Raw genomic sequence first — 21531 nt, 5'->3', positions numbered from 1 at the left:
TACATATTCTGTGGCAACGTCCATCATGAAAGAGTGCTGGGCATATGCATTTTGTATTGAATTTTGAATTGAATAACTGAACTGAATAACTTTGCATGCATTGTACATACCTTATCAGACTTGATCTACTCACTTCCATGGTGAATCCATAGGTGATTGAAATGTTGTGTAACAGTCGTAATGGGAAGTTTGAATGTTCTTAACTGGTTCTTTCAAACTATTCAATTGATTCCTTTTTGTTCCTGAGGGTTTAGCTTGTGACATCCTGAAAGACTGTGTAGATTATAGTTTGGACCTGCCTCTACATTAACCTTCAATGTTGCATTTGTGTGATAATAGCAGTCTTGCTAAGACCGTGACCATTCACCATTAATTACTAATGAATAATACACACATCCTCTTTGATTGACAGTCAGGATTCTACAGGTAATGCAACAACAGTGAAAACAGACAAATCATTCCAATTAACTTTCTTAGCTTTAAGTCATTTTTGTCCTGTTTTTGGTGAAACATTAATAAAACAGGGTGCTAACACCTCAGCGCTTTCTCATCTTGCCATTTCACTCACATTCAACTATATGAGGCTATTAAACACTGTAGGACAGAATAATGAACTGTACAGCTACCTTATCCAGACTGTACACATTGTGGATTAAAAAAAGCTTTTGATTTGTTTATGCTCATGAATTGATTCGCCTGACTCACTTAAAAGACTCAATCAAACAGAATGATTCATTCATGTATCGCCCATCAATACTCATCGAGTCCTTCTCACAAGTGCGCTTCAGTATAGATTAGGATACAGAACGACCACACAAAGTCAATTTTGATATAAATATCCAAGTTCAATAAGCACAAAAGTACAGGAAACATCAAATCATACAGCAGCAAAGTTCTCTCAGAGCTTAGCACAACTGTAGACCTCCATAGGCACAGTTCTAGGTAATGGTGAGCTGAAAGAGTTATAAAGGAGGAGACAGCCCGTCACAGTTCTATATATAGGCCCCCAGAAGCGCAGCTGCAGCCTTGCTTGCAGCCAGTGCTCCTTTTTGATTAGCCGTTTGTGATGTAGGTGCCACTGGACGCTGCTTTCCATGGTACTGAACCACACACTGCAGACTGATGCCAAAGAGGGTTCTTTGGAGTGATGACCTAGAGGAACCACTTTTGCTCCCCTAAAGAGCCTTTCAATTGGTGGTTCTTTAAAGCTATTAATGTTCTAAATGATTTTTTTTTCCTAGTACAGTACTGTGCAAAAGTGATTATCTTTCATTTATTTAATTTCGATGGCTGTCAAAACAGACATTAACTCCTTAAAAGGGAAGGGCCCACCGGCAGGCCCAAAGTTTTATTACACACTTCTAAAACCTAAGAATAGCTCAGGTAGTTTGCATTGAAATCCTTGTAGTTAATACAAAATAAGCCTTGGTATGTAATAAGCCTGAGAAAAAGAATAACACATTAAATACTGAAAACCTGGTGCTCTATTTAGTTGTCAAGGCTTCTGTGTAATTTTCAGTTAAATATGTTTTCTGCTTTTTTTGGATACTGAAAATTTGTACTTCAACTGGAAATCAATGAAGGCTGGTCTCTGAATTTCACACAGTACTGTATATCAAAGCAAAGAAGCACTTAGGAGCCTTCACTTTTAAAACATAAACTCTAAATCTGCCATTAAGAGCTGTTATGAGACCACTCATTCAAGTGCTCCAATGAGTGTCATGGCATATATGTCATTGCTGTTATTACCTGAGAGAATGCTAAATAGCAGCTCCAAAGTGGGAGATCAACCAGGACCTATAACTCTGTGCTCTCTGTAGCTCCTTAATTTAGCTCAGACTCTTGCCAGGATTTCTCTGGAGTGGTTGTGAATAATTTACCCTTGAATCAGATTTGTTTACATTTTTCATTTAATGTTCACGCTAACAAGCAGGGACAAGCGCTGATGTTAAGAGACTGAACATCACTCTATTACTCTGAAAATATTACACTGACAATATCTGTGAGTGAACCAGAACTGAAACCAGATTGCACACTAAACATAATGTCTTTCTTAATCACTTTAAAGGGGAATTTCACAAATTTCAAAATTTCTGCATTATTAAATGGTTAAGATGCAAACAAAATCATTCACAGTGGTTTGATGTGAAATGCTCTATCCTAGAGAATCTTGCAGTGTCACAGTGGTGGTGATTAGGAACCAGACGTCTGAAGCATTTTAACACCTCTAAAAGCTACTTCACAAAATATTATCATGTTACAAATGCACTGCCTGATGCCTGAGTTGTTATTTTTACCACTATTTTAACATTATCAGCATTACATATAAACTCCGAATACATGTTTAGGTTCACTTGTGGTTTGGATGGAAAATAAAGCAGTGATATTTGAGACATTGCGACCTCTGTACACTATAAAGACATCTGAGTTAATTTGTGTATCTACAAGAAACCATTTCAAATCAAAGCACTCTGAATAACTGTTTACATCTCAGTGGTCTAATTATGGAAAGAACTGTAAAAATCAGAGGAATTCCACTGTAATGGCCTTTTCTGACTTGCTTTTTTCACAATGAGGGGGAACCAGATTCATTTCTCCAAAGGTTAATAACTAATCTAGTCTTAATGTTGTTGATGTAAATATTATCTACTCCTAAAAATAAAAGTGCAAGAAAGGGTCCTTCATTGCAATTCCATAGAAGAACCATTTTTGGTTCTCTAAAGAACCTTTCATTAGATTATGCTGAACCTTCACACAATGTAAACATTCTTTACCATTTCATGAGTTCTTTCAAAAAACATTTTATTATGTAAAGGTTCTTAAAAGGTTCTACATACACACCTTCTTTCGTAAGTGTGTACATTCCCAAAAACAAAGGTTCCTACATGGTTCTTGGCTTGGACTTATAGCTGTAAAAAAGAGCTTTAATTGGTATAGAACCTTTACAGTATGTAGAGGTTCCTTAAACGTCATGACGGTTTTTCACACCCACACACCTCATCTGCAAAAACAGTTCTTAAAAGAACCATCCATTGAAATGTTGTTGTTTATTTTACAGAGTGCAAATTCCTGAAAACAAGTGTTCCAACATGGTTCTTGGCTCAAACTTATAGCTGTATGAAAGACCTTGAATTGGTTCAGAACCTTTACATTATCTGGAGGTTCCTTAAACTTCATGAAGGGTTTTCACACTTACTCACCTCATTTACTAACCATGGTTTTTCAATGAAACCATCCATTGGAATGTTCTTCAGGGAACCAAAAAGTGGTTCTTCTATGGCATTGCTCAAAGAACACTTTGTGGTATCTTTTTTTAAAGAGTGCACATTCTTGAAAACAAGTTTTCCTACAAGGTTCTTGACTTGAATATATAGCTGTAGGAAAGACCTTGAATTGGTATAGATCCTTTACGTTATCTGGAGGTTCCTAAAACGTCATGAAGGTTTTTCACACCCTCATTTACTAAACATGTTTTTTTAATGGAACCATCCATATAAATGTTTTTTATCTGGAGGTTCCTTAAATTTCGTAAAGATTTTTTCACACCTACACACCTCATGTACAAAAAAAGGTTATTCATTGGAATCATCCACTAAAATGATCGTGAGGAAACCAAAAAGTGGTTCTTATGACATTGCTCAAAGAACCTTTTGTGGCGCCGTTTTTTAAAAGAGTGTAGATTCTTAAAAATAAGTGTTCCTACAATGGTTCTTGACTTGAACTTACAGCTGTAGGAAAGACGTTTAACTGGCATAGAACCTTTATATTATGTGGAGGTTCCTTAAACTTCAATACAGTATATCACACTTACACACCTCATGTACAAAAATGGTTCTTAAAAGAACCATCCATTGAAATCTTATTGTAACAATGTACATTTTTAAAAAACAAGTGTTCCTACATGGTTCTTGGCCTGAACATATAGCTGTAGGAAAGGTCTTCAAGTGATATACATTTGGTATACATTCTGTGGAGGAGGTTCCTTAAACTTCACGAAGATTTTTCACACCTACACTCCTCATGTACAAAAAAATTATTCTTCATCGGAACTATCCATTAAAACATTCTTTAGGGAACCAAACGGTGGTTCCTGTATTACATCTACAAAGAAACCTCTGTGGCAGCTTCTTTTGTGAGAGCGTAACGGGCCCGTTGTCGTTACGTGGCCTCCCACGGTGGGTTTTCTTTGTGCGCATGATCTTTGTACAAAGCGCTCGTGAGCTTGGCTGTGGCAGTGAGTTTGCGCTGAGAGAGGCGCAGGAAGGTAGAGGAACAGTGTTTGGAGGGAGGACCTCGCTCAGCACCAACAACCTGCAACCCGCCAGCCGCAGTCTTTCAGTCAGAAAGGCGATGATGACACGATAATAGCGTCGTTGACTTTAACGAGGGAAGCGCTCGGGGATTAACACGAGGCGTCCGCGCTTCAGCACCCTGGACAGCGCACCAGCCAAGTTGCGCCTTTCGCCACTTCTGGAGTTGAATTCTCTCTACAGGACGAGCACAGCGGCGGACCTTAATGAGGAACCATGCGCGTGCCAACGTGTTCTCCATCCCCTGGCGTAGACTGCGTAGCCCAACGGGACTTCTTCTGAAGTGAGAAATGGACTTGGCAGAAACTCTGCTTGCGCTGTTCATCGTCGTGGTCGCGATCGTCTCTTTGCTGTCCAACTTGCTGGTGCTGCTATGCTTCGTCCACAGCAGCGAGATCCGCAAACAGGTGCCGGGCATTTTCACCATGAACCTGTCCTTCTGCAACATCCTGATCGCCACGCTCAATATGCCGTCCACTCTGGTGGGCATCGTGAAGAACCAGCAGCCTTTCGGGGATCGCCTGTGCCGCGCGGTCAGCTTTCTCGAGACTTTTCTGACCGCCAACACCATGCTGAGCATGGCAGCGCTGAGCATCGACCGCTGGGTCGCGGTGGTCTTCCCACTCAGCTACTCTAGTAAGATGCGCTACCGGGACGCGCTCGTGCTCGTGTGCTACTCGTGGCTCCACTCTCTCACCTTCTCGCTGGTGGCGCTGCTCTTCTCCTGGGTGGACTACAGCCAGGTCTACGCCTCGTGCACGCTGAAGCTGACCGAGGAGAGCGCGCGCACCAAGTTCGCCGTCTTCACCGTCGTCTTTCACGCCACCAGCTTCATGCTGTCGCTGCTCATTTTGTGCGTCACCTACTTGAAGGTGCTGAAAGTTGCACGCTTCCACTGCAAGAGGATCGACATCATAACCATGCAGACCCTCTTCTTGCTGGTAGACATACACCCAAGGTATTTCCCCCTTATCATCACTTTCTGCTTATCTCTATGCATCGCACTGTAAGGAGCAGGAGGCTCATAGTTTTTTGCGCCCCCCCACCACAAGTATGTTTCTCATGATGTTTCTGCTGTTCTCATGCCGCTTCTTGCAGTGTTAAGCAACGCTGCCTCGCCGAACAGAAGAGGAGGAAACAGCGCGCGACCAAGAAAATCAGCATTTTTATTGGATCGTTTATCATCTGTTTCGCCCCGTATGTCATAACCAGGTAGGTCAGGTTATGTTGTTCGAAATGAAAGAGCAGGTCAAACTCCAGGCCAAGCTGCATTCCTCCGTTCTCGGCGGTTTAATGCGCTCTGAAATAATGGGATTTCGGAGGAGTCGCTGTAAGTAAGTTTAACTGCTTATTCAGGTGATTCTCAGCGGCGTCATTTAATTGCACGGTGACGTGACGTAAACCGCTTCATAAAAATCTAAGAATAGCTGATGTGCAGCAGACGTGATAACACACAGGCCTACAAATACTTTCGGTTACTCTGGTGATTTGCACCTGATTATGTCTTTAACACCCTCAAACCTTATTGAGCAAGCTTGTGAAATATCTGTTTACCCTTCCCTCCACCCCCCTCCTCATCTCTCTGTACTTCTCTCCCCTGCTCCTGTAATGTCTGCATTTTCTTCTCCTCCCCCACATCATAACAAGCAAGAAAAAACAATATATGCAGAGATAAACAGTTATATATTATATATTATATTATATAAATAACTAAATATATAAATGCATGAATATATATGTATATATATACTCTTGCCAAACGGTTTAACAGATCTAAATAGTTAGATAATAGACATGTAGACTGCTCACTTTTTCTTCTGTTGTAACAATGTCGATCGTGTTCCAATAAAGGAACCCTGGTGCTGTTTGCATAAGAACCATTTCACTATGCAAAGAACCATTTACGCACAAAATAGTTCTATATGTTTCTAAATAGAACCATGCCCTTTACTAAAGAACCCTTGAGGAACCATCTTTAAGTGTGTATTCTATCTATCTAACTCTCTCTCTCTCTCTCTCTGTATATATATATATATATATATATATATATATATATATATATATATATATATATATATATATATATATTTCTGTTCCTACCATATAGAACCATTTTTTAAAGAACCAGATAGAACCATACCCAGTGGTTCTTTCACTTTTCACAGTTATAGATACAAAACTCTTGTCTTTACTAAAGAAACTTTGAAGAAGCCCATTTGTTAAGGATGAAAAACACATACACTATATATTCGATGTAGAACCTTCACAAAATGTGGAGTTTCTTTAAACTTTAAAAAGGCTCTGTGGCGTCACTTTTGGCACCTTTATTTAGCACTTTAGTTATATATATGTACACACACACACACACAGATATTCATATACATGTATATATATATATATATATATATATATATATATATATATATATATGTATATATATTTTAATAGTCATACAATGTACTATACATATTCTCTCTTCTGATTGTCTATTGCAGTGGTTCTGGGTTCTGAATCCTTGTCCTGTGGTGCTGCTCTGCAAGTTGTAGTGTACATTCTGCTTCCCTGCAGGGAAGATGTACTGCAGGACCATGACTGAGAGCCACTGATCCACTGAGTTCTAAATGATTCTCACTCTCTGTGTTCTAGGCTGACGGAGCTTCTTCCCTTTGTGGATATCAATCGGTACTGGGGCATTGTCAGCAAATGCTTAACCTACAGCAAGGCTGCTTCGGATCCCTTTGCGTATTCTCTTTTGCGCCAACAGTACAAAAAAGTCCTGGTAACAGTGGCCAACCGGCTACTGAAACGAGACTTATATCCTTCCTCTGGACATAACAGTTCGCTGGACACAGAAAATGACTATTCTCTCCAAAGAATCAGCTAATGGCAGCTGTAGACACAGGAAAATCCCATTGCCTTGATGTCAAAAGAGGAAGATACAGAGACAGAGAGAGAGAGAGAGAGAAAAGGAGACAGTTATGATGACGATCACCCAGATACAGCTGGTGATGATGACATGATGTACACATGGCCATATGCAGTACAGATTGCAGTGGTAAACATGGACAGTAGCAAAGGATACGTGACTAATTGGCCATGTACTTCTTTTGTGCACAACCAACACACACACACACACATGCACAAACAAGATCACACACACACACACACACACACACACAAACAAGATCACATACACAGATCAGAGACATCAGAACAGGATAACAAGCTCGCCAGATGCCGCCATCCCTTGCAGAGTGAGATAAGCTCTTTTCCAAGATGATATTTTAGTAGAAGCTCTAATATGAAAGTGGAATTTTGGAAAACTACCTTGAACCAAAGCCATCAGTGCACATAATGTGGCAAATGGCATCAGTGGACCTCTTTAAATGGAAAAAAGTGTTATTTTCCATTGATGTTTCTACTTGTAGACAGCCTAGTTATTTTATTTGTTATAAAAGTGGACCTCATCGTTAAACTACTCGTGAATTCATTGTGAATTCACTCATTCACAAGCCTATCAGTCACTGGACAATACTGCACTTTGTTCTAAGTTGATATTTGCTATTAGTTTCAAAATCAGCCAAAGTTGACTATCACGCTGTAGTACAGTATCTATGATTTGTTGTAACTGAATGTACTAGATTCTTGTTACAGCAGCACATTGTGCACGCAAGTCGTGTTTCTAGAGGTTTTGATGTGACTACTTTGCACAGTATAAGAAATTTATAGTGTACAAAAATTTGTTTTAATCAGTGAGGCAGGTGTGTGACGTGAGGAGTGATTAACCAATGAAGTGAGTAATGAAGTGCTTTAAACTGTATTTGTGCCAGATTTGTTGAAAATGTACTGTTTTTGTGAACATGGTGCAATAAATTAGAAGACATATTATCAAGTCATTAAAGCTAAGCTAATATTTTTAGTAAGCTCATTCTTTTTCAGTTCTCTCTGAAAGGACATTTAAACATTCAAACTATTGGCTTTTAAAATTTGATTTTAAAATTAGATTTGGAGATCAAAATCTTGAGTTTCTGAGTTTCGTTTTTACACACACACACACACACACACACACACACACACATATATATATATATATATATATATATGTGTGTGTGTGTGTGTGTGTGTAAACAGGCTACAGAAACAACAGAATTTAAAGGAAAAGGCCTCCATAAAGAATATAACAGCAGACAGCAGTCAGACCTGACAAAGAACAGAATACAAGTCTTATAACTCGCCTGGGACTATTTTACTCTTCCGCCCTCGTTTCAGTGGGCGGTGATACGCTGCAAATCGCTTTACAGTGAAAAATACAGGTAACGGAAGCTAGTGTTGCAAGAATGCTAATAAAGAAAAGTGAGTATGTTGAAATAGCCATTCATGATTCACTCAGTAACCCAAGACCGCAGTGTTACACAATTTTTATGCTTGCGGTCGTACAAGACCATTCTAAACTTGAAACTTGATTCAGGTCTCTGCTCTGTGGAAGCCCATGGGCGGTAATTACTTTAGCAGCACAGATTTCACAAAGAAAACGCCAACATCGTTTAAAAAAAGCTCGAAAATATGTTTTTGAGGGAAAACAGTGGACTGTTCCTTTTTTCCTCACAGCTTGGAGACTTGCCTTTTCAGTGGAAGGACAGAGGTATTTGAACCTACAGGCCAGGGCTTGACATTTAACCTTATTGTTTGAGCACGAGGGCTCTTGAACCCGCTGCTAGTATGCGCGTATTGATTTGAGGCGGTTCACTGTACCGCAGCACACGCTACTTCCCAGAAATCTTTAGCCTTTCATTGTTATTTTTGTTATGTTGCCACGGCTCTTCAGACTGCAGATAACCATAAGAAACCCTGAGGGGAAAAAGGAATTTTTAAAGTTTAATGGTTTCTTCTTGCACACCACAACCCTCAAAACCCATTTCTTTACTGAAGACACATAAACACAGCGCTCAAAACTTTGTGTTTTGCTTTTGGTCTAAGCTGTTTGCTTGATGGCGCCCTGGCTTAATTCAGCTCGAGTACAGCTGTCAGCCATTAGAGCCTTCTAGACGGTCCTCACATTCATGGGAATGATCTAAAGTGTCTTTCTACCACAGGCATTGGATGGTCCTGGCAGTGTGAGAAGGCAGGCAGGGCTACTGTGCACTTTACGAGCTCTCTTTCCAGATGAGCCTTCACTATAAAAGGGGGAAACTGGGACATGAAGGCGTTTCTCACAAAAACTACACTCAAAACGCGTCTACAGTGTAGTTGCAACATATAATGGTACTGTACGCTAATGTAGCCTAGTTCCATAAACAAGAGTGCACTCGCTCTCTGACTAATTACTCACTCTGGTTCATCATCTTGAACTGATCAGTCGGGTGACATTGTTTAGCTCCATCGTCTGGAAGTAGAGCACACACGTAATTGCCCAAGAATGACCACGTTTCTTCAATCATTTAAGAAACTCCGGACAGTGGACCCTGCTGCGCTCTCTTTTCCTCTCCATCTTCTCTCCTGTGTAATCTGAGAGCGCCTTGCTGTGTGAGAGGAGTCAGCAGTGCTCAGACTGTCTCCCTCAGTGAAAACAGGGCGAGCACACTCACTGGCTGCATGCAGACGGAACGGAAAAGGGTCAAAATGAAAGCTTTGTGGACTTTTCTTTTGCTCAACGCGCTGCTGACGGCTGTTCTCAGTGCCTCACCGCGCTGTGGAGCTGGCAACTACTGGCAAGGTTGGTGAGTTTCTGTGTTTGGACTTTCAGTTCAGAGTTGTGCTGCTTCTATAGCTCACTCAGTGCCACAGCTTACACTGGATAGACCACAGCATGAGCCACCTCGTTTTCCAATAACGATGCTTATGTACCCAAACAATAGGTTTTCTACCAAAACTTGCTAAGCTAAATTGATCTTATGCCATCAACAGGTTCTGACAGTCACCTTTAAGCTTACAGTATGAACTCTTTAACGCCATCTAGTGTTGTTACTCCGTCAATAACCTCTCACTTTGTTTCACAGGACAATGCAAAGTTTCAGTGGAGGTCGCGAAACGTAAGTAATTACTTACATTTGTATCTGTGCCATGGGTTAGACCACTGAAAAACAGGCTATAGCTGTTATAACTCCTAGACAAAGCAGCTCACTCATGAATATGCTTGCATTTGTAAGACCCCCGGCCAAGTGTTAACACATCCTCTGCTAATTTCAGTGCAACGTTTCCATTTATTTGATGCAACACATCCTCCACAGCAGGTTTCTACTAATTTCAGTGCACAGTTTCTATTTATTTGATGTATTTGACATAAAGGAAACAATAAAACATAAAATATAAAATGTGCCTTAACGTTTGCACAGGTCACATTTTTTTGTTTTTTTCCAATATGATAAATTTAGCAAATAAACAGTAATTAAGCATTGAAATATGTGTTCTTTGTAGAGGTTGTGGTAACTTATTTTCACCTAGAACATCAACAAAACATGTGGGGTCCCAGACTTTTTCATATGACTGCACTTATTATAATATGGTAAGACTGTGGTGCTGTTTACCACCAACCAGGCGGTTTTAGCTATTAGTAAGTATTCATTTTTGGAAGGAAATAATGCTGCATAGCATGTCCTGTAAGAAGAAGGCCTCTGGTCTGAGAATGGCACTCACAGCAGTTTCACTTTACTTACTGTTCAGACTGGATGGAGGCTATGTGACATGTCAGGTGAAAAAAAAAAAAAGAAACAGTGCCTAGTTTTTAACTTTCTATTCTAAAATGAGGCCTTTCTGAAAGATAAAATGGACACTCCTTTTAGGGATTCACCTCACACAGCTGTCCAAAAGACTGATGGCATTATAAAATATTGATATATTCATTTAAAAGAAAAGATTAAACGTTCAACGAGCTCAAGTTCAGCTCCTGTGTTCAGGTTGGCCTATATGCTACGTCTCCAAAATGCTTGACAGAATACAAATATGTACTTTTCAGAATCTTATTTCTTTGTGTGTACTGTATATCAAAATGTAAGATATTATAGCACATCTCGATATAAAGATAATTATCAGTCTTAGTTATGTAACGAACGCATATTGTACACTAGCTTTCTACCACACAAGATGTTTTGTTGTGTAATTATGCAAAATGCAGTTTAGAAAACAAAGTGACAACCATACAGCAGCTTTCCCTGGATAAGCCATTTCAATTTCCTGCCTACTCCGTTACTCTGAGGCATGACAATGAATGTTGGCAGAAGTACATAACAGAGAGTAGTTAGATAGTAGATTGTTACATTAAGCTATTGTTACTATCTCTGTGCTTAATAAATAATGCACTGAATGTACTTGATTTAAATGTGTACACCATTTTTAAAATTATATTACATCAACACAGTTTTTTTCAGTTTTCTTACTTCAGGCTGTAGTTGTGCTGATGTAATATGTTTTTTTTCATGTAGAAGTAATGTACACAGTTGAATCAAGTGCATTCAATACATCACTTTTTGCCACTGCAGTTTTACTTTAGACTACTGTTACTGAAATATGTAATGAGATAATAACTCCATTTTGACAGTCTGTTATTACAAATATTCTAAACCTGTGTCTGCTTTTTACCTGTTCAGCCAAATGTGCAGACATCACGCTGGCTTACTGTGATGACCTGCCTTATGCCAAGACCATGTACCCTAACATTCTGGATCACAGGAATCGTGAGGAGGTGGAGACAAGCACAGAGTATCTGCTGTTGAGTGTGGTTCACTCCTTGCTGAACGGAGAGTGTACTCCAGACATCCGTATGCTAGGCTGCTCTGTGATTGCGCCGCGTTGCGAGAACCAAAAGATCCTGAAACCCTGTCGCAGCACCTGCGAAGCTGTGCACAAAGTCTGTGACCATGCATTCGAGAGCATTGATATGGCCTGGCCTTACTTCCTAGACTGTGACCGCTTCTTCGTCAGTGAAGAGGAGGGCTGCTATGACCCCCTGGAAGGCCTGAGAGGTAATGGGGAACAAATAGCATGCTTATTGTTCTCTCAAGTGAAGAAATTCTGTTGAAAGCATTAATTCTTTCAATCAACTCCAAATATGTATACGTAACTACAAGACGTAATATTTTATCTTGATTTAAATTTGATTAAAAGCTATTGTTGTGCATACAGTTTTGATTTGTAGAAAAGAAAAAGACAGCAGGTTTATGTTTTTGCCATATTTTTATCATTTTTTGACATTGAAACAAACTTTAAAAAGTTATAATTGCTGACAGGAACCTGTTATACAGAATATAAATTGGATGCAAATGTAATTATTTATGTAACCATCTAATTAATTAATCATGTTTGTTCACACTTCAATTCCTCACTCTTACAAATACATAACTTACACATTAGTTTCATAGTATATACTGAATAATTCATTGTACTTAAGTTATGACATAATATACCTTTAAGATTAATTACTGCATAATAAGCCTATAGTTTAATGGCTTAACAGTGCATCCTTTCTATAAATTCTACACTGATTGAAGTATTAGATACCTCTAAAAGGTAAGTGTCCCTCATAAGCCATGATACTGGACATGACCAGCTATAGTAATATACCTGTTTTGGGCCCACAGTTGTAATCAGACATTGAGTAACTATAGCTTATCTTATACTACTAAGTCTTATAAGCTTGTTCTAAGAATGCAATGTTTGTAATAGCTCAGCAAACATTGTGTACATATACATAAACGCATCTATACATATAATTATGTTTATGAATAAGCTAACATTTGTGAGTAAGCCAATATAAACAATGCACAGCTGCGCAGAGTTCAAAACCTGTAGTCAGTCAGTGAGTATAATCGTGAACATAGAGGAACTAAGTGATAAGTGTTGTAGTTAATTGCCGACAGCATTCATAGGAATAACAGCGACTATTTTATCAATTACTGGATTAATACAGGTAGATTAATTACTATATTTCCTAACTAATTAATTACCATCATTTATAACTCACCTCTGCTAATGCAAACCCTGGCCCATCTCAACTGCCCAGCTGCCTTGCAGCCATGAAATTGTTTTTATCATACTGCAGATTACAGACATTCTATCTAAATCTGTTGATTTGCTCTGTATTTTACAGATCCTTGTCCCTTAAGAAGAGTATTTACTGTTGGACTATAAGCAACAGATTTCCAAAGCAGCCAAAAACATAAGCAGATGTTTGGCACAGCCTCTCAGCTACTTAATTATTCCCACGTTGAAAGTCTTTGATGTTTGATTGAAGTCACAGTTTGAAAGCAGGAAACTTTTTTCTCCTTTGTCTTTGTTCTTGTGTTTTGTCAGTGGCAATTTAGATCCTTATATAGTGCAGCCTAGTTTGTAGTGTCTGCCAGGGGCTGTTACAGACAGTTAGGAATTTCTGTATCGAAAGGTTAATTTGATGATCTTCTTTTTCTTTTAAGTACGCTGTGTGATTTAAAACAAATGACATTTGAAGGGACAGCTAAGGGATGTTTTGCATTGCTTTTAACCACACTTAATCTGTGCCTGTGTTACCATCAAATGCACATGTCTAGTGCATGCAAGTGGTCTTGCATGTGTAGCAGCCCACAGTTAAAAGGCCTATAAACACTCCAGTGTGAACACGACTACTGCACAAACATACTGCTTGAGCTTCATTTCAGAAATTGTTGCATAAGTCCTTCATGGACCCATATCCTACACATGTCTCTTACGGGAATGGGGAGTGAGCAGTAGATTTTGGAACTTCAACACTAAATATATACTGTATTAAATACAATATACTATATATCTTGCAATTATATAAACAATTTGTCAAGGCTATATAGATCTAAATCATCTCCTCCATGACTTACTAATAATGAGCTTGTAGTCAATTACATTTTTCATTATAATGATGACAGTAACTTGAAAAAAAAGATCATCAAGGAATGCAGAATAGTCAGTGTCATCTTATTAACACCCTTATTATCTCTGTCATTTAAAGAGAGGCAGGAGGTGGTGATGGATAGTGTTACAACAGAAGAGCCCTCAACAATAATCCAGTTCACCCATCACTCCAACACACAGATGTTCAACATCCTTAAGAAGACAGCGGCACAATGTTCCCACATTTCTAGAACATACAGCATTGGACAGAGTGTTGAAAAGAGAGATCTGCTGGTAATCGAGTTTTCTAACAACCCTGGAGAACATGAATTATGTAAGTTGGTCCTACAGAAATAGCATTAAGACTGCTGTTAATAAGTAAATAAAAAAGTTACAGTAGAACATGAGTCTGTTAATATAATTTTATTAAACATAGGACATATTTATCTTTTCAGCAAACATCTTGCTCTGCTCTTGCTTCTTTACTTTAAAGAAACTGTTAAAAACAGCCCAGTTAAGTGACAGAAAGCCTTAAATACAAAATTTTTACTGTACTAATACCACAACCACTTTTCAGGAAAGCAGCTACTATTTCAAATATCCAGTGGCTCTCAACTTATTAATATATATTCCCCTTCTTTCCCCACAAAAACTATTTTTACTCTGTTCTGTTGTTTGACAAGTGGAGCCAGAGGTCAAGTACATTGGGAACATGCATGGAAATGAAGCCATGGGCAGAGCGTTGCTGATTTACTTGGCTCAGTACCTGTGCTCCGAGTACCTGCTGGGAAACACCCGGATCCAAACCCTCATCAACACCACACGCATCCACATCCTGCCCTCTATGAACCCTGATGGATACGAATTAGCCTTTTCTGAAATGCAGAGTGGTGCTGACGCAGATTATTATGAGGTAAGAGGCTGTCAACTCTTCTAATGTTCCACAGATGCCAGATTATTAATTTGCTATTGTGTAATGTGATTGTACAAAGAAATGTTTTAATCTCTGTTTGCAGTATTCAAACAGCAAAAAATAACTTTTGCAGTTGGTTCATCATGATCACTATCCAAGGTATCTAGAGTGTCAGCTGTTGGTAAATTTCTTGAGCCACATTTCTACGTTAGTTTGCCACATCTTACCTTGGTTCAAATTATTTTGAAGCTCTATATGGCTTTACAGACGTGTTTAAAATATTACTTGCAAAGCATTTTGAGTTTATGCAGGCTTTGTGTTAAACTTCAAGGTAAGGATGGATTTTACAGAAAATTTCAAATAGAAAAAGAAAAAATGCAAATAGAAGCCACATGTTGTTTCAATCATAGCTACTCCACTCGCTTATTTTACAGGGTGCAGGATATGTTGGGCAACTAGGTGGTCGATACAATGCCCATAACATAGACCTCAACAGAAACTTTCCAGACTTGACTTCTATTGTCTATAATCGGCGTAGGCTCAAGCACTTCCGCAGTGACCATATTCCCATCCCTGACACTTACTGGTTTGGTAAGGTAGGAGTTTTCAGTATGAGTTCTTATGTATAGAAGTTAACCTTTAACAACAGTCACAACAGAAAAAAACATTTTTATACATTTTTTAAAGTAGTTGACCATTCCATGCTCTGCCCACAAATTCATTCTTTCGTAGCAGATGTTATGAGGTTGGACATGCTTTACAGAACTGAAAGAGGAACTGGGGCACATTCTTTTGTTGGAGTTGCTCTATTGGGTTGAACAATGCTGCTGTAAATATGTGAAACTAGGCAGGTTGGAAACAACAAATTTGCCACCATGCTAACGGCAAATTTGGCAAATTTGTTGTCACTTCCAATGTACCCTGTTTCGAATAGCTTCCAATAATGCAGTTCAACAGCTGCTACAAGGCATGCATTTGTAGTCGGAGCATGAATAGGTCACTTGGTTGCAGCACAGTGTGATATATGCAAGTGTTTGTATATGTGTTTTCTTTAAGGTTGCTCCAGAGACATATGCTGTTATGAAGTGGATACGATCTATTCCATTTGTCTTGTCGGCTAGTTTCCATGGAGGAGACCTAGTAGTGTCCTACCCTTACGACCTCTCAAAGCATCCTCAAGAAGTTAACATGTTTTCTCCGACTCCAGATGAGCAGGTGAACCCTGTCAGCTAATAGACAGATTTCATTCATCCCAATGCTGCTGTAACATTACCTTACATGAGTAGGGTAGAATGCATGTATTAACCACACCAAGCCAAGTGATGCAACCATTACCTAAACACCACTACTCAATACACAATACAAGACTACTGTGGTGTTACAAAAAACATTTAAATTGCAGGTTTTCAAGCAGTTAGCCAGAACATATGCAAATGCTCATGCCACAATGTCCAACAAAGACACAGACAGGTGTGGTGCCAACTTTGTTGACAAAGGGGGCATTGTGAATGGGGCTGAATGGTACAGCATAGCGGGAGGTAAGCATGGTGAAAGTAATACCCTGTGGTCTGTTGTCATGTTTTGATTATACATTCTTTGAATAAATTACATTTACTACAGGTATACGCTTACATTACTGTTTGAAAAATGCTGTATTTATGCTGTGTATATATATATATATATATATATATATATATATATATATATATGTAGTTAATGGTGTTACTGTCAGTCAGTGCTGTACCTTAGGTTATTATGAAGCACACCCTGACCTTTTATTTTATGATAGGCATGGCAGACTTCAATTATCTCCACACAAACTGCTTTGAGGTAACAGTCGAGCTGGGATGTGACAAATTCCCCTTCGAGGAGGATCTCTATATAGGCTGGGAGGAAAATAAAGAGGCTCTCCTCAGTTTCATGGAGTCGGTGAGGTTGTCTTTGCATTGAAGTGCATTTTATAATGGCAGATTGTTTAGTTCTGTAGTTATTAGTTATTAGTTATTTTGTACTTTCATTCATTTAGGTCATGTTCTACAATATGTAAAACACATATCATCTCTGTTTCTGTTTTTGTCATTTTATCATAATTTGCACCTACTGTCTTTTACATTGTGTGAATATTTCATAATGAATTATGCAATGTGTTTACATTAATATATATTTCAGGTGCACAAGGGAATAAAAGGTATTGTGAAAGATGAAAATGGAAATGGCATTAAAGGAGCCATTGTGTCAATCAAAGGGATCAGGCATGACATCACAACAGGTACTACAAGATGTTTTTCCATATAACTCCCATATTCATTTAACTTAAAATTTGAGTGCCATATACTTAGGGCAGATTTGTACAGGTTGGACAAGCTTTAGACAACATACACACACAGACTCTTCAGACTGACCATGATGTATAGTCACTCACCTCGCGACCCAGTCAAACTCGGATGCCACGGTAAAGAGTATCCTAGGTTGTGGCTAAGACAAGCTCTGCTACCATGGTGAAAAGTGTTCCAGCTTGCGGCCCAGTAAAACTCTGCTGCCATGGTGAAAAGTGTTCCAGTTTGCGGTCCAGTCAAACTCTGCTACCACGGTGAAAAATGGCCCATTTTTGTGAGCTCACAAGGCAGTCATCCACATGTACTGCAGTGAATTTTCTTCTGGCTCATGGTCCAGTCAGACTCCATTACTGCTGTGAATGAGAAATATTAAATATATTATTTTTTTTTTTTTTATTTTTCAGTGTAAAAAAAATCACAAACAAAAACCTGATGTAAAGCAAGAGCCCCAAATGTGCACAGTGTTCTTACACCAGACACGTACAAAGGCACAGTCAGTTTTCCACCATGCTAACGATAGCTTGATTACATGACAGTAACTACACTCGATCTGTTGTAAAAGTGTGACCTTTCACGCACATACAAAATAATTATCATTTGTAGTTAATAATGCCAAAGTCTTAATTTGGGTATTTTGACAAGAACTGAGGTTCAGTTTCTCATTAGGCTTAATGAGATTTTTTATATTGTGTAAAGCTTGTCCAAATTGGCTACATTAGCTATGAAAGAATGCTTTTGTGCGTGGAGCGTGGATAGGTTAGTTGTCTATACTTACACTCAGTATTGGCTTTTTGTCTAAGTAATTATATCTCTTTGCTCAATCAGCTCAAAATGGGGATTACTGGAGACTGCTGAGCCCTGGCATCTACATTGTGACTGCTTTAGCACCAGGTTATACCAGAGCCATGAAGAGGATCCATCTTCCGTCTCACATGCTGGAGGCTGGAAGAGTGGACTTTGTACTTAAAAAGGCTCCACTTGAGCCAGACGCTGATGACGTTATTATCCCATACTTCAGCAGTTATGACCGATTTGACCCTTATAACCAGCATGCACGCTATAGTATGAGGCAATCTGGGCAGGAAGAGGAGGAGAGGCAGGAGAAGCCCTGGTGGTGGGCCTACTTTGCTCGTTCTAGTAGCCAAAATCCTTCCTGGCTCCTGAGAAATTAGCCCCATCTACTGGTTTGACAGTATCTTCACAGACTTTACAGAATAACACAAATCTACACAGAACAGTTTAGCAATTTTTTGTAGAGAAGCCAAAAATCTAGCCTAGATTATTTAACCTAAATTATTTTACCCAGTTATCCTTAACCCTGTTTGGTCTGTGGTAGATTATTCTCAGTAAAAATCATAATCTTCAGGTTATTACAGTGCAGTTATCTCAGCTGATCAAATTCATACCATAGTAATATTTGAAGTAAAGACAGTCTTCACTGTTTGCAGTGGGCAGTTCATGAGGAAAAGAGTGATATTTTTTCCCCACAGTAGATTTACCTCACACGGCCTAAAATGGACATGCATAGGAAAACGCAGAATATTACTGAATGCTGTCAGTGTATTCCAAAATGTAGATTGAATGTATTGGAATATGTTTTCAACAAATTACGTATTTGTATGAGACATGCACACTTTAGTAATCGCTAGTAAAAGGCCACACTGACATACACCTTGCCATTTGTAAAATTATTTGTTGGATTTTTGTGGGGCACAAATGGAAATGTTATAATAAGCTTCTGTACTACTTGAATATACTTACTAGTATTGTTATACCACTCCAATGTACCTACCAGTATACTCACAGTACTGCTCTACTGTATACTTTCAGTAGGTCACAATGTCAAAATGATTTTATTACATGGTTAAGATAAAGTATGAGTTGATAAACTACCATGTGTATTCATTGACATATTTCTAAAAAAGAAAACACAATAGTGTTAGAGATGTGTGCTTTATAAGTAAAAAAAAAGATTTTCAGCAATTGAGGAACAATACCCAAATAACTTGTAGGTTGCCTGTAACCAAGGAGCAAGTTTCTTATGCAGCTGAGCTAGTAGTGAGTAGGGGCTCATCATTGTTTGTTATTCCTCAGTTCAGTGAGACTAATAACTCAGAGTCCAGTTTGTCCAATGAACTTGGACACTCTAGTACACGTGTTCGGACCTCCACTTGGACAGACATGTTGACTGCTTGGAAACTCTTCATCACAAATAATACAGTTTTTACAAATAACGTTATGATTGCAATTATTGTTGGTTATTATGGTTATTATATAGTGTATCTTTATCAATTATGTCTCACTCAAAGGTCAGTGGAACAATCAGCAAAATTCTATTTGAAGAGCTGATTCTAAACTTTCTCTACAACTTTTGTGTTTGTGAGTATAAGGAAAGATAACATGATTTGAATTTGATTTAATTTGAAAGTATTTGCTATGTTTTAGTTATTTCTTGGCATCGAAACAAATATAACAGTTGCAAGTGCAAATTTGAAGCCGTCATTTAAATCGAATGCAAATATGATTCATTACAGAATGAACTGTGTAATTGAATATGTAATTACATAATTGCATTTGAGTAATATAATACTCTTCTAAGGGTTAGTGATATGAAACTGGGACAGCAACTGTAAACAAAATCATGTTTTGCAAAGGGCTCTGTGTAAGGCATGAAAACATGGTGTTAAATTTGTTCCAGAAATGCTACAAAGCCATCCATCTCTGAGCTAAACAGCCTGTTAGAACCAAAGGGTGACTGCAGGAATCAATGCTTCCCCATGAGGGTCCCCAGTTGTAGGCAAGAGAAGAAAAAAAAACAGTCAGAATGTGTGTAGGCTTCAGGGAGTCCATTAAGGCAGTTGTAATGGACAGTCATGCAGTGCCCATTTATAGCTGACTAAACGTAGCAGATACAGGCCAAACACCTTTTTTGCTTTCCAAATGCCAGGAGGACTGTTTAGATTTCACACATTGTTTCTCGTGGTTGGCTTTAGGCACTGTTTCAAAAGTTACACTACTGAGCTAGACTACCAACCAATCAAAAAGTAGTTGGAAACGGCAACTGATTTGATATCAAATACTAGTGAGACCTGATCTACAGTTCCATCTTAGGTTGAACAGAAATTTTGCCAGTGCCTCCACATAAACTAAATGTTACATCAACTTCAGTAGGTTAAATTAAATACTTACACATGATGATTATGATGTGACATATTTTGTTCATGTTGAGCCAGTGCACACAGTTGAATCATGTACATTCAAAGTAACCATTTTTTCAGTGTATTTGTGGCCTTTGTATGGATAGATTCATTGTTTTCCTTGAATATAGAATTATCTACATTTGGGGAAATGCTGTAGCCTGTTACCGCAGTTCATCTCAGACTATGCTTGTGGTCTAGACATTTAAAAAAAAACAGAATTTTCTGTTATGAGTCAGAAAGTGGAGACACTACTGATTTCACAAACATCAAGAAAACTACCAGCTACAGCTTCTAACAGTGAATATGTCTGGCAAAACCATTTGGCCTAGTAACGCCTCTGGGTATAAGGTAAGACCAGTTGGTCACCACTCCCAGTGAGAAGGTCATAATCAATGCATTTAAAAAGTTCTGATTTCTGGGAATTGTTCTTGTCTTGCCATCATTTCTAAGTGGCCCAGGTCATGAATGGCTTTGCAAGGTGCAATTTAAAACACATGCATTGAAGGTCTTGTTAAGTAGCTGATTATTTAGTTTAGATACATTACAGCAGGGATGTGGAGAAATGGAGGGCTCCAAGACCAGGACTTGGAAATAGCACTAATCTAATAATAGTTTACAGCTGAAATTACATGACTTCTTACAGCTATTACACAGTCCCATATATGAATCATTAACACAGAATGTCACAAAGCAACAACGTGCAAATCCTTAGTTAAGATGTTTAAAAGTAGACTTCATTGTGATGTGATGACGTTTATAACAAAAAGGAATCACTTCGTCTTAAAGATAAACTTTGCAGCTAGACAACAAATTGGTTATGACCGAGTTTCTTTTTGGAAAACATTGCACTCCCTGTTTGACCTATTATTTTGTCCCCAAAAGCTGAATTAACTTATTGATCCTTTAATAACCAGCAGCCAACAGCAGAGGGCGCTGCTGTA

At 38.6% G+C, this 21531-nt stretch overlaps 2 protein-coding genes across 2 annotated transcripts; both read left to right on the top strand.

Annotated features, from left to right (window-relative positions):
- The first annotated feature begins 4249 nt into the window (after positions 1-4249).
- Positions 4250-8229, top strand: gpr78b (G protein-coupled receptor 78b). The gene is made up of 3 exons (XM_036596765.1): positions 4250-5268; positions 5409-5522; positions 6957-8229. Exons 1-3 carry the CDS (start codon positions 4601-4603, stop codon positions 7192-7194), a joined length of 1020 nt encoding a protein of 339 aa, XP_036452658.1. The 5' UTR covers positions 4250-4600; the 3' UTR covers positions 7195-8229.
- Positions 8230-9701: 1472 nt separating this feature from the next.
- LOC118826424 (carboxypeptidase Z-like) lies at positions 9702-19280 on the top strand. The gene is made up of 11 exons (XM_036597386.1): positions 9702-10023; positions 10307-10339; positions 11894-12268; positions 14260-14475; positions 14825-15054; positions 15489-15650; positions 16111-16269; positions 16457-16592; positions 16844-16983; positions 17224-17323; positions 18216-19280. Exons 1-11 carry the CDS (start codon positions 9903-9905, stop codon positions 18560-18562), a joined length of 2019 nt encoding a protein of 672 aa, XP_036453279.1. The 5' UTR covers positions 9702-9902; the 3' UTR covers positions 18563-19280.
- The last annotated feature ends 2251 nt before the right edge of the window (positions 19281-21531 follow it).

Source organism: Colossoma macropomum, unplaced genomic scaffold (genome assembly GCF_904425465.1).
Source record: "Colossoma macropomum unplaced genomic scaffold, Colossoma_macropomum, whole genome shotgun sequence".
NCBI lineage: Eukaryota > Metazoa > Chordata > Actinopteri > Characiformes > Serrasalmidae > Colossoma > Colossoma macropomum.
The sequence above is the reverse complement of the archived record's forward strand: the minus strand, read 5'-3'. Positions and strand labels throughout refer to the sequence as shown.

Coding starts and splice junctions, on each gene's coding strand:
- gpr78b (XM_036596765.1), top strand. CDS start 4,601: ATGGACTTGGCAGAAACTCTGCTTGCGCTGTTCATCGTCGTGGTCGCG. Junction 5,269..5,408: donor CTGGTAGACATACACCCAAG/GTATTTCCCCCT, acceptor CGCTTCTTGCAG/TGTTAAGCAACGCTGCCTCG. Junction 5,523..6,956: donor GCCCCGTATGTCATAACCAG/GTAGGTCAGGTT, acceptor TCTGTGTTCTAG/GCTGACGGAGCTTCTTCCCT.
- LOC118826424 (XM_036597386.1), top strand. CDS start 9,903: ATGCAGACGGAACGGAAAAGGGTCAAAATGAAAGCTTTGTGGACTTTT. Junction 16,593..16,843: donor ATGGTACAGCATAGCGGGAG/GTAAGCATGGTG, acceptor ATTTTATGATAG/GCATGGCAGACTTCAATTAT. Junction 17,324..18,215: donor CAGGCATGACATCACAACAG/GTACTACAAGAT, acceptor TTGCTCAATCAG/CTCAAAATGGGGATTACTGG.